The 14,714-nt window shown below is 42.3% G+C and overlaps 3 protein-coding genes across 4 annotated transcripts; 2 read left to right on the top strand and 1 right to left on the bottom strand.

The window, feature by feature from the left end:
* Window positions 1–410: 410 nt before the first annotated feature.
* On the top strand, window positions 411–3,561 carry LOC100829114 (AUGMIN subunit 2). The gene is made up of 6 exons (XM_003573478.4): window positions 411–659; window positions 1,237–1,347; window positions 2,002–2,106; window positions 2,343–2,411; window positions 2,636–2,749; window positions 2,969–3,561. The coding sequence occupies exons 1-6, from the start codon at window positions 564–566 to the stop codon at window positions 3,266–3,268; spliced, it is 795 nt and encodes a 264-aa protein (XP_003573526.1). The 5' UTR covers window positions 411–563; the 3' UTR covers window positions 3,269–3,561.
* Window positions 3,562–5,020: 1,459 nt separating this feature from the next.
* On the top strand, window positions 5,021–10,555 carry LOC100828812 (obg-like ATPase 1). Its single transcript, XM_003573477.4, has 12 exons — window positions 5,021–5,228; window positions 6,087–6,254; window positions 6,342–6,465; window positions 6,737–6,828; window positions 6,919–7,017; window positions 7,159–7,272; window positions 8,035–8,099; window positions 8,693–8,809; window positions 8,923–8,998; window positions 9,551–9,643; window positions 9,972–10,022; window positions 10,111–10,555. The coding sequence occupies exons 1-12, from the start codon at window positions 5,142–5,144 to the stop codon at window positions 10,207–10,209; spliced, it is 1,185 nt and encodes a 394-aa protein (XP_003573525.1). The 5' UTR covers window positions 5,021–5,141; the 3' UTR covers window positions 10,210–10,555.
* A 682-nt stretch (window positions 10,556–11,237) lies between these two features.
* On the bottom strand, window positions 11,238–13,067 carry LOC100828511 (acyl-[acyl-carrier-protein] desaturase 7, chloroplastic). Of its 2 annotated transcripts, none has more exons than XM_014900251.2 (2): window positions 12,851–13,067; window positions 11,238–12,648 (listed from the first exon to the last, which is right to left on the bottom strand). In XM_014900251.2, the coding sequence occupies exons 1-2, from the start codon at window positions 12,961–12,963 to the stop codon at window positions 11,544–11,546; spliced, it is 1,218 nt and encodes a 405-aa protein (XP_014755737.1). In that variant the 5' UTR covers window positions 12,964–13,067; the 3' UTR covers window positions 11,238–11,543. The 2 variants fall into 2 exon arrangements, with proteins under 2 accessions (XP_014755737.1, XP_003573524.1); XM_003573476.4 differs by having other exon boundaries at window positions 11,238–12,651; window positions 12,851–13,044.
* Between the last annotated feature and the right edge of the window lie 1,647 nt (window positions 13,068–14,714).

The raw sequence follows: 14,714 nt of genomic DNA, 5'->3' as shown, positions 1-14,714 counted from the left end.
AATGTCTGTTGTCATACTACCAGATTGTTATGTTAAAATAAACATTCTTTCTTCATGATCCGCAACATAATTACACAGTTTGAATATATTTCAAATATATACCCATATGTAGGCCGAATGGAGGCCCTTGTGTATTCGTGGAATAGTTTTGAAACATGCGGTCATATTTCAAGGCCTTTCGATGACATTTCCAGCTTGGATACCGCAGTATTTTCTAAGAAAGCATAAACAATCTTCTCTTTAGCTATTTCTCAGCCCTTTGAAAATGTTTATTCTAACCTGACCAAGTTGCAGATCATCAAAACTTTCTTAAACACAAATCATTAAACTTTTTTTTTTTAGAAAACACAGTACACACGCTCACAACCCATGAACACAGTAGCGATTAAAATAGGGGTGAAAATGGCAGCTCGGCAACATTTGGAGGCATCTTGGTTCAAAATCAGCACGCTAGGTTTGAGAGAGCAAGAGCTCACCCACCTGCCGGCGACGCGAAAGCGAACCACACCAGCTCACCAGAGCGTACGCGGCCGGCCGCGTCGAGCATCGCGCCCGGCGAGGCCATGGCGGCAGCGCAGAAGCCGTCCAAGCGGCTGGGCGGCATGGCGGAGGCGCTCGCCATCGCCGGGGACCTCGGCTTCCCAACCCCGCCCGCGCAGGTTACCCCTTGCCCCTTCTCCGCGCCTCCTCGATTTACTTCTCTCCCCTCGCCGCCGTTCCGCTAGATCCGAGTCTTCCGAACGAGTCGCAGTTCCTTTTGAGGTAATCGTAGGGTTTCGTTCCTGGTAAATTGTCAGCGGGATCGTGAAATGTAGATTTTGGTCGAAGCTTTGGTCCGAATCCGAGGTCTAACACTGCAATTCCGCATGTTTTCCTTGTACTAGCATACGAATGCATAAGCTCGGCTAATCTTGCAAGGAACATCTATGGGGATGTGCTTCTAACTTCGGTGACTTTATGATTTTTATGTCATAAAACATAGCTATATTGGAGCAAATTTTGAACGCATCTAGAACTGTTAGCTAAGATTGAAATTGATGTGTTAGTCTGTCTCTATTTTTGCTATTTTTTTAATTGCATGAAATTTACAGTGCTATGTGCCATGAATTGTGATCTGCAGTGCCAACTTGGGGAGATGGCGATGAAATGTTTTTTTAATGTATTTCAGAATAAGTTTTGTTCCAGTAGGTCTGTTTCTGAACTCTTTACACTTCCTTCTGTGACTTACCGTTGCAGGAAGATCAAAGTAGCTCAGACAAAAGTGATGATCTGGTGAAGGTATTGAGGGAGCTAACTGTTGTGCAGCGGAACATTGCCAATTTACAAGTGGAGCTACAAGGAAGAAAGGTGATGGATTGACAGCTTGTTGCGAATCAATTCTCAACCATGCCAATTCTTGTTCAATTTTAATTATACCTTTTCAGATCCCGTGTCATATTCATCACTTTGACTGAAGATATCCGCTTTCATATTCATCACTTTGCTTTCACATAGTGAACACCCTTATCATTCCCTAGTTGTGGTGTCAGAATTCCGAAATTTATTCAGATATTCTAGGTAAAACTGGGATTAAATTTGTTTACATATCAGATATGCATATGTTGGTTATTATGCAGATCCCTTATTCCATTTCATTTTTCATCTCTCGGTAGTGGTAGGTGCTCAATGTTCACACTTAACTATATATCCATAACCTGATGTTTGAAGAATAAGTCAAAACGTTCAACTATACTTAAGTGCTTAGGCTAAATCTTTTAACTGGTTGAAGTATCATGTAATTTATGTTTATGCCCTATTAATATGTGATTAATAACAAGTAGATGTGCTGATTTATGTTAGATCCATGACTCATAAAGTGTGGTATTTTCCTCAGTAGAAAACACAATCTGCTATTTGTCATTTCTAAATGATTGGATATTCATTATAATGTCGTTCAAGGGCTCGTGACTCGTGTCTCTATGTTTTCTCATTGAATATATTGATGACTTTTGGTTATCGCAGGATGATAAAAATATTGCTCATTTGACTCATGTTAGTGAAATGGAAAAGAAGTGTGAATCTTTGGGCAGAATTACTGCAATTTTGAAAGATGTTATTCAAAATAAGGTAATGGAAGTAAAAAAAGAATCTCTATTTACCCGAACATTACGCCTGCGCTGCTATGTACTCCCTCCGTCCCATATTAAGTGCCGAAATATTACATGTGTCTAGACAATTTTTAAGTATAGATACATCCATATTTGAGCAAATCTGAGTCTCTTAATATGGGACGGAGGGAGTACTATATAAACCAACCAATTATACTCAATCTGTATACTGAAATATCGAACTTTTTAAATCAGGATCGCATTATTGCTCGCCTGCAACAACCGTACTCCCTTGATTGCATTCCTGTTGAAGCTGAATACCAGGTCTGTTCTTGATCATTTCATCTTGTGATTGTATAGCAAATATGTCATTCATTAATGAACTTGCACATGCCAGTTGAAAATGATGTAGCAACCTACATCCAGTTTTCCGATTCTTACCATTACTTGCAGTGGTATGGAGGAGTCTTGACTTACACCTGCGTAGGCAGTGTGGTTTTCCGTGTAAATCAAGTTTTTTCTTGCTCATTGTGCTTGCTTCTCCTCAGAAACAATTCTCAGAGCTACTTCTGAAAGCAGCAAGTGACTATGGGGCATTGACAGCATCAGTTGGTGATTTCCAGTGGAGTCAAAACTTTAGAGAGTCACCTGCTGTCTGGGGGGTAAGTTAAAAATACTTCTTCTAATTAAAGTAGTAGTCATAGCAAATTCATCCTCCTCTGGATCACCTTCCAGTATTGATGCTAAGATTAATGTTATCATGTCAATATGGAATGATCTTTGTCTTGCTTTCTAATTGCATAGCCTTCTGGCTAAATGTGAACGTTTTGCACCATATTCATTGGAGATGGACTTAATGGCACTCTTTTGTCTCCATGAAGGAAATGTTACGACCGATACCCGCTGCGCTTGCATCCTGCACTCGCTTCTTCGAGGCCATGTCAGCGATGAGGGAATCCTTTTCTACTCTTCAGACACTACGCGTCGGCCAGTCTTCTTTGTCAATGACCCCAGGTGGCTCCAGTGATGATTCGAAGTTCTTGACGCCACCGCAGTGGAGAGAGGGCTCTATGCTCAATAGCTGGAAGCAAGTGGATGATACAAACTCAGAAAGTAATGGAGTCGACGGCATCAACCAGAGGAGGCTTTCATGGCCATCCTCTATTAACAGGGACCTGTAGATCAGATCTCAGCAAGCTAATACCCCACCTGTTTACATTTTGTATAAAAAGGATTCCTGAGGCTTGTCTTCAATTTAATTCTGTGTGATTTATTCTGTTCACTTGCAAAAGCTATGTTTGGGGTGTTCAACTATCAAGGATTGATTAAAAATCCAATAGGCTATCCAAAACTGGAGTTCATTGCAGGAAGACAAGTCGAGGAATTAAAATGCATCCGAATGTACTGTTTGCCATGTGATTTATACGTGTAAATATTTGTTTTGCACCGTGATTTGAACAAATACATGTATTAACACAGAGCTCTCCTAAGAACGGTAAGGAAAGGATTTTTATTATTCATTCTTACTAAAATTATGTTCACGTTAGGATATTTGGCGTTGTCGTAACTTAGTCCCACCTAGCTAGTGGGATGGCGGCTTATAAGGATGAGTACCGGTCTTTTGTGATGGAGAGTGCAAAATGTCTGAACACGACATGAGTGTGTAGAGCTGGCACCGTGACGCTAAAAAATGTATTCCCGTAATAAGGTAGAGTAGCTATCTTCCTATCAGTCCGAGTTTTTGGGATTGAGAGGGTTCATCAAAGGCTGGGTTCATCAAAGGCTTGAACAAGACATGAGTGCGTGTATTTGGGCCTGGACGCTAACAGTTCAAACCCTCTTTGAACCAACAGCGGCGGCCGCACATGCGAGACTTGATATGGAAGTGAGAAAATTCTACCAACTTCTAGGAATTCAAAATAGTTTGATTAAATTCATCGTTATATCTTCATAGTATCCTTACAATTTGGACAGATTTCAAAAGGTTAGCTGAGAACAAAATTGGAACATCTTATAAAAAGACTAAAATGAATACTACTAATCTTTATAAATTCAAATTGTATTATACAAAATTACAAATTAATTATTTATTCATTTTTACAAGATTACTTAATATTATAAACTATTTAATTTTGTAGGATCTATCAGGCCGGCGAGGCAAACAACAGCGGCGGTGCACTCAGTGGTTGTGTGTCCCTACTCACTAGTCACCGTATGCGTCGCAGGTTGTATTCAGCAAAGACACGGCATCCCTCGCTGCCCCAAATCTCCATTGTACCGGGTAGTTTATTATCTTCTCGTAGGCAGTTTCACCCGAAGAGAACACTTCTCTACGGCTACAAGGCTCTTCATCTGCCTACTTAAACCTCTTAAAAATGAATTATCGGTGGATATTTCTCCTAGAGAGTCCGTAACAAAAGAACTTGCACTCCATACAACAAGACCTGGTTGCAAAAAGAAACTTACTTTATTGAAATAGACATGCCTACATACACCCTGTCCTTTCTCGAAGCTTCGAAACAAAAAATAAGAGATGAGATTACTTCACATCGGTGAGCTACAACTGTTTTGAAAGTACAAAGGTGAAATGAAATGTTACAACTAGTACTACTACATTCACGCTATATTCTCGCGGAGCTCTCTCTGTTGATGCCCTTTGCAATGTTCTTGACATCTTATTTTATAGAAGCACGGATCTTGCTAGTTTATTGATCATGGCTGTGCACAATTCCTAGTCAGTCTCGTATCTTGGATATTCGGCATCGGGATGTATCGTGACTTGTGCTCGAACAAAGGATACATGAAGTTTGTGTATTTCATTTCAAATTTCAAATAAAATATTCCGAGTTCGATAACTCGATGATATTCGTACTTTGGTTTGAGAAGGAAAACAAAATACAAAATGACTCACATAACCCGGGCTCCTCCAAGTGATAAACCATCGACTCATCCGTCATCCCTCGCCGCAGCCAGCAACAGCAACCAGTTCCCTCCCACCAAAAACCCTAGCCCTTCCCCCGGATTCCTCCCCTCGCCACCGCGGAGCCGAGCCCGATGCCGCCCAAGTCGTCGAAGAAGGATGCCGGCCCGGTGGAGCGCCCCATCCTCGGCCGCTTCTCCTCCCACCTCAAGATCGGAATCGTACGCCCTCCTCTCTCCTTCCTTTCCCCCCCTGGATTCTCACTCCCTCTCGTCCCATCCCATGGCTGCCTTCTTGGTTGGTGAGGCGGCGGTTTCACCGGATCGAGAGGATAGCAAGCGGTGTCCCAGTTGCGATTTGTTTAGTTCAGTAGGGCTTTGGAGTTTGCAACCTCTGGTGGGTTAGCTCCTGGTTCGTAGGTGGCGCGGATCTAATGGATTCCGCGATTTTGTTGTTCAGTGAGGCGGTGATTTACCAGATGCAGCAGAGGATCATGTGGTGCGCCAGATGCGATCGGTTTATTTGGTTGTTGTACTTCCTAGTGCGATTATACTGTATTCAGATATTTAGCTGGACCTGGCCTGTTTTTGCGTGTGTCGATGTTTTAGTCGGTCTCATGGCGAAATGGGGTAATTAGAGTCGGCTTAAGATATTAAGGGAGAACTGCCTTCTGCAGCTCGTTACTGCTAGAAGACATATCTTTATCCGTTCCGTGGAATAGTAATATTATCTCCTGCTAAGTCCTTAGCTGGCACATGTAATTAGGACCAATGCATAATATCAAAAAAATTGTACAGTCTCAAGTGATTCATTTTGCGTGGGCATGGATAGTGTGTTATTAATCAGGCAGTAGTACCACACCTTTCATGAGTTACCACAGGTTGCACTTTTCTAGTTGCTTTGATGGTGCGTGCACTTGCTTTTTTTATGTTCTATCAATATCATCACTGATTCCACAAGTCAGAATGCACTATTCTTATGTTGATTGCCCATCATATGTCCCATCGTAGCTGAGTAAATGCTTTATTATTAGTCATAGGAAGAGAGATGTGGGGTTTACTTGTTGATGTTTTGTGCAGGTTGGGTTACCCAATGTTGGCAAATCAACTTTCTTTAACATAGTGACAAAGTTGTCAATCCCAGCTGAGAATTTCCCTTTCTGTACCATTGAACCAAATGAGGCACGGGTGTATGTTCCGGACGAGCGATTTGACTGGCTTTGTCAGCTTTACAAGCCAAAGAGCGAGGTTTGTTTCCATTTGTCTGCTTTACAGTATTCTGCAGCTTCATGGCTTATGTTTCATATGTAATGTGACTCTCGATATTTTATGCAGGTGTCTGCATATCTGGAAATAAATGACATAGCCGGGCTTGTTAGGGGAGCTAGTGCAGGGGAGGGTCTGGGCAATGCCTTCTTATCCCATATACGTGCTGTTGATGGAATCTTTCATGTCTTGAGTATGTTTCTATTGGAAAATCTTGAGTATTCTGCTATTGAATTATGCTCTGTCTTAGTGAACTTTCATTAATGTACTGTAGACTGCATTCATCTTGGCTACTGTTAGCTGCATTATATGTTAAAAATGATAAATAGTTTGGACTTCTTGGGGAGACCTAAATAATATGAATAGGCGTTAATGGGAGTGCTCTCTCATAATATATCTTTAACAAGATCTGTTTGCTACACATCTTTTATTGTATCTGTGACTAATAGTGTTACGCTTTTCAGGAGCATTCGAAGACAAGGAAATCACTCATATTGATGATACAATAGATCCTGTTCGCGATTTGGAAACTATCAGTCAAGAGCTAAGACTAAAGGTTTGATATGGATTTTGCTTGATTTTTACATCAAACTGAAGAATTGTTAGACCTGGTTCTAACAAGGTTCTTCTGTGCTTTCTTCTGCAGGATATAGAGTTTGTGCAGGCCAGGATTGATGACCTTGATAAGCAGATGAAGAGGAGCAATGACAAGCAACTCAAGATAGAACACGAATTATGTCAAAGGGTGGGGCACTTGTTACAGCTATTTTGTTTTACTTCATGATATGCATCCGTCAGTGATCTCATCTATAATTTAAATTTCTGGCATATTACTCTTTTGGTGTTTGAGTAATCATAGTTCACGTTCAACCTCCCTTTATAACAGGTAATGGCACATCTCCGAGAAGGGAAAGATGTACGTCTAGGAGAATGGAAAAGTGCTGAGATTGAGATCTTGAATACTTTCCAGCTACTTACGGCTAAGCCAGTTGTCTATTTGGTAAGAGTTCCTTCTGTCAATATGGCCCTTACATAATGTTCAATAACAGGTGACTGGTACTCCATCGGTCGTACCTCCTTTCAGTATTTGTACAGCCAGAAGAAGTGTGAGCTTTGCAGACAATTAACTGAATTCATTTGGTCCCAAGAAACATAACCATCAAAATCTGTTACATATTCTTCCTATAACATTTGAATGGGGGAAATGTTAGTTTTGTATGCTTGTTTATTTTACTGAAAGGCGCTGTATGGTATAGTTGACATGGTTGTTTAAAGGTGTACTTCCATGCTTGAGCAAGAATCAAAGCGAGGTATGCAAAAAGCGACAGTGGAGTTTGACAGAAAGTAGATAAACCCAAGATAATGATATGTGCATATGGGTTCTTTCTTTTTGGTCCAAAAGGTGCATCGGGATTTGTAATGGGAATAGAGGAGAGGTGGGTGGTCTAAATGGTTGATCAAGGCTAGATATTACTTTCATACAATTATTATTTGTACTTACACGGCAACAATAGAAAATTCCTGGTGTCTGGGTCCATCCCACATTCACTCGAGTAATCAGGCCAAATGGATGTTATTCTCTCCAGTAACTATATAGTCAGCTCACGTAACTGGGTTAATCCTTTGACTTTACATTATTGTTATCAATTATTGAAAGATAGGAGGTACCCTTTTCTTGTAGGTAGCCTTCTATGAGGCCTAAGCAACCTTCCTGAAGTAAAATGGAGCCGTATTGTTTAGTCTGGTATGCTATTTTGTGCAGGTGAACATGAGCGAGAAAGACTACCAGAGGAAAAAGAACAAGTTTCTACCCAAGATACATGCTTGGTATTAATTCTGCCCCAAGTCTAATTGCTATAGCGGAATCTTAGATGACCTAATGCTATACAAAATGCAATTTGAACTACAAATGCTGATTTTCTGTGGATCTTTTGTTCAAGTTCAGTAGGATATACATGGGATGGGAGGCAATGATAGATCTTGTTGTATATGATATGTTGAATAGAGCAGTCATTTACAAGTGTTTTAAGTTCACAAATGTTATCACATAAAGGAAACAATGGTTATGCTTAGATCTATCGATTGGGCTAGAATATCACAAATTCTATTGATCGCTTACATTGGATATCAGCAATTGAAAGCTATTACTCCCTCCGTCCCATATTAAGTGACTTTCTATTACATGTATCTAGACGTATTTTAGTATATAGATACATTCATATTTAGACAAATTTGAGTCACTTAATATGGGAAGAGGGAGTAGTTGATTAAATGAATTGTATTTTCTAAATTATGTTCTAGGCTTTTCTTCATGGTAAGAAATTAATTGTACTGCATGTTATTGGATTTTGATTAAACCTGATGACATTTTGTTCTATTAGCATAGCTGTAATATAAACTAACATATAACTATTATTCAGGGTGCAAGAACATGGTGGTGAAACTATTATTCCTTTCAGCTGTGCTTTTGAACAGAAACTGGTGGATATGCCAGCGGATGAAGCTGCTAAATATTGTGCTGAAAACCAGATAACAAGGCAAGTTATCTGGCATAATTATGCTTGAATTGCTACTATTTTCTATAACAATGCATTGCAACTTCGTTTTTGCACATTCCACATGCCACTAAATCTTTCACTACTGTCAACAGTTTGATCCCCAAAATCATCAAGACTGGTTTTGCAGCAATTCATCTTATATACTTCTTCACTGCTGGTCCTGATGAGGTATATTTCTCTGTTTACGTTGTGCTTACCTGTGCCAGGATGTTGATCCATTATAAGCCATACTTTACTTCATGTTGCTAAATTGGTGGTACCACAGTTCCCTGTTTACAATTGTGCTGTGCAAAATTTCAGTGCTTACGTTAGTATTTATTACTCCCTCCGATCCATAAAAAGTGTCACCCATTTTGTACTAAGTTAGTACAAATTTTGTACTAAGTGGGCGACACATTTTATGGATCGGAGGGAGTAGTTACTATGTCTATTCCAAAGTAAATGACATTCTAGGAAGTGTGCAATAATTAAATTTCTAGTTTGGACTATTATATAAAAATATAATGAGATTAGACAAATGAAAATAATATCATTAGAATGTCGCTTTCTGTATTTTTACAAAAATATGAACAAATGATCGAACTTGCATCTTGTAGCTATTGTTGAGATGTAGTTGGAATTGAAACTTATGATGTTCATGTTTTGGGTTTGAACTAGGTATTTGTACATTGAGAATATAAATTTTGTTGGATTACTGACAAGCTTGAATTCTCTATTCAGGTAAAATGTTGGCAGATCAGACGTCAAACTAAAGCCCCTCAAGCTGCTGGTACCATTCACACTGATTTTGAAAGAGGTTTCATATGTGCTGAGGTACTCCTTTTTCAAATAACTAGAAGTTAATTATTTTGTATATATTCTGGATATTTGAACAGTGGCATTCCAAGTTAATCATTGCTATTCACTTGTTGTAAGTGGTGGCATGTAGCATTTTTTTTATTGTACAGAAGTGTTCTCCTGAAGGTAGGGAGAACATTTTTGTACAATAGAGTAATCATTTATCTCCATGATGTTTCGGTTATTTTGCTTTGAATTTGGTAGTGCACACTGTTGTGGCCACTGGGCTACCATGGTGTTGTTTACTTGACTGTATGCATATTTTGACCCAGATTCTTGCTTACATGATTACTCTTTGGATCAGGTAATGAAGTTTGAAGATCTAAAAGAACTGGGCAGTGAATCTGCTGTCAAGGTATGATTGTCGTCTTGGAAGTTAAAATATATGGACCTCTATAAAATTGTTGTTACGAGTTACAATAATCTTTTGTCCTGTATTGTAGGCTGCTGGAAAGTACAGGCAAGAAGGGAAGACCTATGTGGTGCAGGATGGAGACATCATCTTCTTTAAGTTCAATGTTTCTGGAGGTGGAAAGAAGTGATAGTTTGATGGTATTTATCAAAGTTCTGCATTTTTTAGTTCACTTGCAATACCAGGTACGGAGTACTGATTGAGGATTGTACTAGAAGGCTAAAGCTACCAATGTTGTATAACGAGCCTAAAAGTTACTGAAAGAATTTATATGGTCTGGTGATCTGCTAGGGCGATTGGGCATGCTGTTCTCTTGCCCCAGAGTTTAGATCCATAAGCTAGAACTGTTTCTGCTTTTCTTTTGCCCCACTTCTCGATGTTCTAACTTCGTGTGTACCAGTTGCAAGAACAATACAGTTCTATGCTTATGGTTACTCGGTTTGGCAAATGAAGTATGTACTGTATCTTTTTTCTTCCCCCGAAGAAAGAGCTTTCATTCATCAGCACAAATACAGTCACGCGTAATACAGTGAGAAAGAAACGCGGCACCTGGGACTCTGGGAGCACGCTCGGGCTGAAGACTAGAGGTTTGATGAGCTGCAATATTTGCCTCACGGCTTACATAACGAAATTCAAAGGAAATAAAAGCTGCTCTGGGTTCATCAATTTGGTTCAGAATCGGAAGAACAGCAGCCCTGTTTTTCTTCTGGGTCTTCCATAACTCCGTAAGCACGTTACAGTCAGTTTTAAGGATGATTTCTTTTCACGTAAACAGCCGAAGGGCGGAACTCACATGAGAGGAGATCGGCTCACGGCGGCGGTTGGTCGGAGTTGGGGATGACAAGCGCGGATGCAAGGATTGAAAGCTGTTGGAGTCCATTCCTTCCGTGGCGACACGCGGTGAAACATGTCCCTACCACTTGACGGTTCTGCCTTCAACCTGTTCCATTAAAAATTTTGTTTTCTCGTAACCAATCAGTACTAGAGTTGTGTTTAAGTTCTAGCTTTTTTTTGTGCTGGTATTACGTTTCTCTTGTGCTGGGAAGTTCTAGCTTTTTGATTCTTATGTGTCGCTTACTGGGGTTCGTTGATATCTACTCATTTTCTTTAGAGCAACAATATGTGGCTTTATTTGATCACGGAAGAAAATACAATAGATTGATACAACCGAAATGAATATAAACAAGATCATTGATAAAACTAAAAGTTTCATCATGGTCATTCGAAATCAAACGTCTTTGAGGTCCCTATTTGGCATCTTTGACGTTTTTCCGCGTAATCGGTGACGAAATTACAAAATATCATAGTTGGACATACTAGACTAACCTCGTGGGTTTTAGAAAGCTGCATAATTCGTCTACCTCAAGACGTGGGAATTTAAGATCGTTGAACACGTAGTGACTTCTTGGTTGATGTGCTGTGTGGAGGAGAAAGGGCTGGGTTTCTAGTTGGGCTCATTTTGAATCAAGGCAGCACGAGACTAACAGGCCTATCGAAGATCCAGCTAAACGGAACAAGGCTGGGCTTCTTCTTCGTCCTGTCAAAGGCCTTCTCCTCCATCCTCCGGATCTTGTCCGGCAAGGCGCACACGTAGTCCCTGGCCCGCCTCCCTTCCCCGGACAGCCCCGCCGCCAGCTCCTCAACCTTCCACTCCCGGATCAGGTGCTCCAGTATGGCCCGGTAGTCCGCCGCCGTGTACACCCCTGCCTGGCTCGCGGCCGCCGCGTACCTCGCGAAGAGGCTGGAGCCGCCGGGGCCGCCGTCGTCCATGAGCGCGGCGGGCATGGTGATCCTGCGCCGCATCATGTACGCCATGGCGCGCACGGCGGCGTCGGCGTCGCACTCGAAGATCCTGGCCACGAGCCGCGTGTAGGCCGCCTCGTGCCGCTTCTCGTCCCCGGCGACGGCGCCGCAGATCCGGGCCAGCAGCGGGTCCCCGCAAGCCCCGGCCTTCCTGGCCGTGTTCCCGTGGGAGACCGCCGTGGCGCGCTCCTGGAAGGCGACGTAGACGTAGCCGTGGTGCGCGCTGGCAGGGGCGTGCATCGGCATGCCGTTGGCCACGAGCGCGTGCACGGTGCGCTCCACCCGGCGCATGTCGACGCGGCCGGACAGGTAGCAGTAGCGGCTCAGGAGGTCGCCGTGGCGGTTCTCCTCGGCGGACCAGCCCCGGAGCCACCGCGCCCAGGCGTCGCCGCCGCTGCCGGTCGCGTCGCGGGTGGCCTCGAAGCGGTTCGACATGGCGTGGTAGGTCGGCAGGGCTTCCTCTGTCACCATGTTGCCGACGAGGCACACCAGGAGCGCGTCCGGGACGAGCTCGGCGCGCGCGCGGACCTCGGCGCACGCCGCGGCGAAGCCCTCGCCGCCTAGCGTCGCCGCGTCCGGGAGGAAGTCTGACGGCTGCCAGGCTGAGTCGGCGGGTTTCAGGAGAGGGAGCATGTTGGCTTCTGCCCATGGCTCTAGATGGGCCAGGACTTCTTGTCTCTCCGGTGCAAGGTATCTCCTCCATTCCTCATCCCTCTCCTCCAACAGCTCACGCCGACCCAAAGCCATGGCTGCCGTCCTCCCGCTCCTCCTACATACATATCTTGATAGTTAGTACAGTACTCACTAAGATTCTAAATTCTTGACTCAAATTTGTTCAAATATGGATGTATTTATTCTTGAAAGACGTCTAGATATATGTAATATTTCGACAATAATTTAGAATCGGAGAGAGCACTGTAATATCTATGGGAACAAGAAGTGCTAGGTTAGTTTGTTGCTTGATTTACCAGGTGCTCATGGTAGCTGTTGCTGATGGCTTGCAGCGGTCGAGTGGTCTCCATGACGGGTATCCGGGCTTGGCTAACACTGTCGTTGTGGTTGCTGCTGCAAAGGGAGCCATGTTCGTAGTCAAATGGACGACGAATGTAGCGCTCGCAAGTGATAGACCTTAGGGGGAAACCAGGTTCTAAGTTATATACAGGCACCGTCTTCGATGGGGTGCACGTACGTACCTAATTTTGCCGCCCATATTACTTTGACTACGAATACGTCGTGTTGCTAAAAGGCGTAAACTCAATATACTATGAGCACTACTTAATTTACCGACATGTTTAGTGATATTTTATGTCTCATTTCATTAATAACTACCAATCTCAATATATATTTTGTCGCTACAAACAAAATTAAGTAGAGAAGTACTCCCTCCGTTCCATAATTCTTGTCGAAATATTACATGTATCCAGACATTTTTTAGGAATAGATACATCCATGTTTGGACAAATTTGAGACAAGAATTATGAAACGGGGGAGTATATGCTACAGCCCTAGTTTAACCATAGTCCATGGGTAAAGGCGTAAAGCAAGTATAGTATTAGTAGCTACGAATTATATACAACCCGTGTTTCATATATATACTCTCTTCATCCCATAATCTTCGTTGTGATTTTACCACGACAACAATTATGGGATAGATGGTATTAACCATCGGCAAATTGCTCCTCCGTCTGCATGGATCCATGGTACTCCAAGTACATTTTGTTAAGGTACTCCAAGTACAAGTACATATACGGAGTGTACACTACCTGCATTTCCGTTTATTGGGCTGATTTTCCTGGGTTGGCGGTTTCGGATTACAATGCCGATCTCTCAGTACCCTCGTACGAAGCCACGTTTCTGAATTCTTTTCCTTCCCGTACCCGCTCCGGCATAAATTACGATACACCCGGCGCGTGGAATTTTTTTCTCGTCGTACGAAGTGTCGAAGTATGCCTAATTATTTTTCTTTGTTCCCGTAGCCGCCCGGCATTTCATTCGGTAGAGGAAATTAAGCTGCTGGACCAATAATTGCTGCGGGAACGGCAACACGATTCATTTTGCGATTCTGATTCCACACTCTTTGGGATAAGTGTATGCTCTAGCTAGGTTAGTTGCAAATTAAAGGATAGATCAACGTGCTTGTAGGTTTGATGAACATTAATGAAGGCCACACCCAGGACCCCTCCCCCTACTGTTCATTTTGGCGAGAGGTTGGCCTACTGCTTTTGCATTTATGAGTGTTATACTCTGCCAACTATTCATACGATACCTGGGCTGTGTGCATCACGTTATGGAGGCGCCGGCTGCGGGCTTACTTGATGTATCCTCTTGATGCAACTTTTAAATTCAATAAAAGCTCCCTTTATCGGAAAAAAAACTATTCATACGAGGAGCTGGCCAATCAAACATTACAACCATGTTGTTTGAACAAAACTAGTACTCCCTCCGATCCATAAACTGTGTCGTTCATTTTATACTAAATGGGCAACATTTTTTATGGAGTGAAAGGAGTACTAAACCTTTTGTTTTCATCTAAAATATGGCAATTAAATAGGATAACCTTATCTCAGCATTGGTATGTGACGACACGGCAAAGTATCAAAACATTGCTCGGATGGTTTTAATGGAGCTAGTGATTGTACTTGGAGGCTCTAGCCCATTAGGGATTAAACCCCGGTTAATTATTTGACGCTATGCAAAGGCAGATTATTTTCTTCCAGTAACAAACGGCGTACTCCATGTCAACATTGTTCAAACATCATGAGCCCAACTCCAATGACAATGTGCGAGTGCTGGCTGTTCTTTGTGTATTTCTAGAAAATACTCCCTCCCTCC

This window comes from Brachypodium distachyon, chromosome 3 (genome assembly GCF_000005505.3).
Source record: "Brachypodium distachyon strain Bd21 chromosome 3, Brachypodium_distachyon_v3.0, whole genome shotgun sequence".
NCBI lineage: Eukaryota > Viridiplantae > Streptophyta > Magnoliopsida > Poales > Poaceae > Brachypodium > Brachypodium distachyon.
This window is presented reverse-complemented; position numbering and strand designations above follow the sequence as displayed.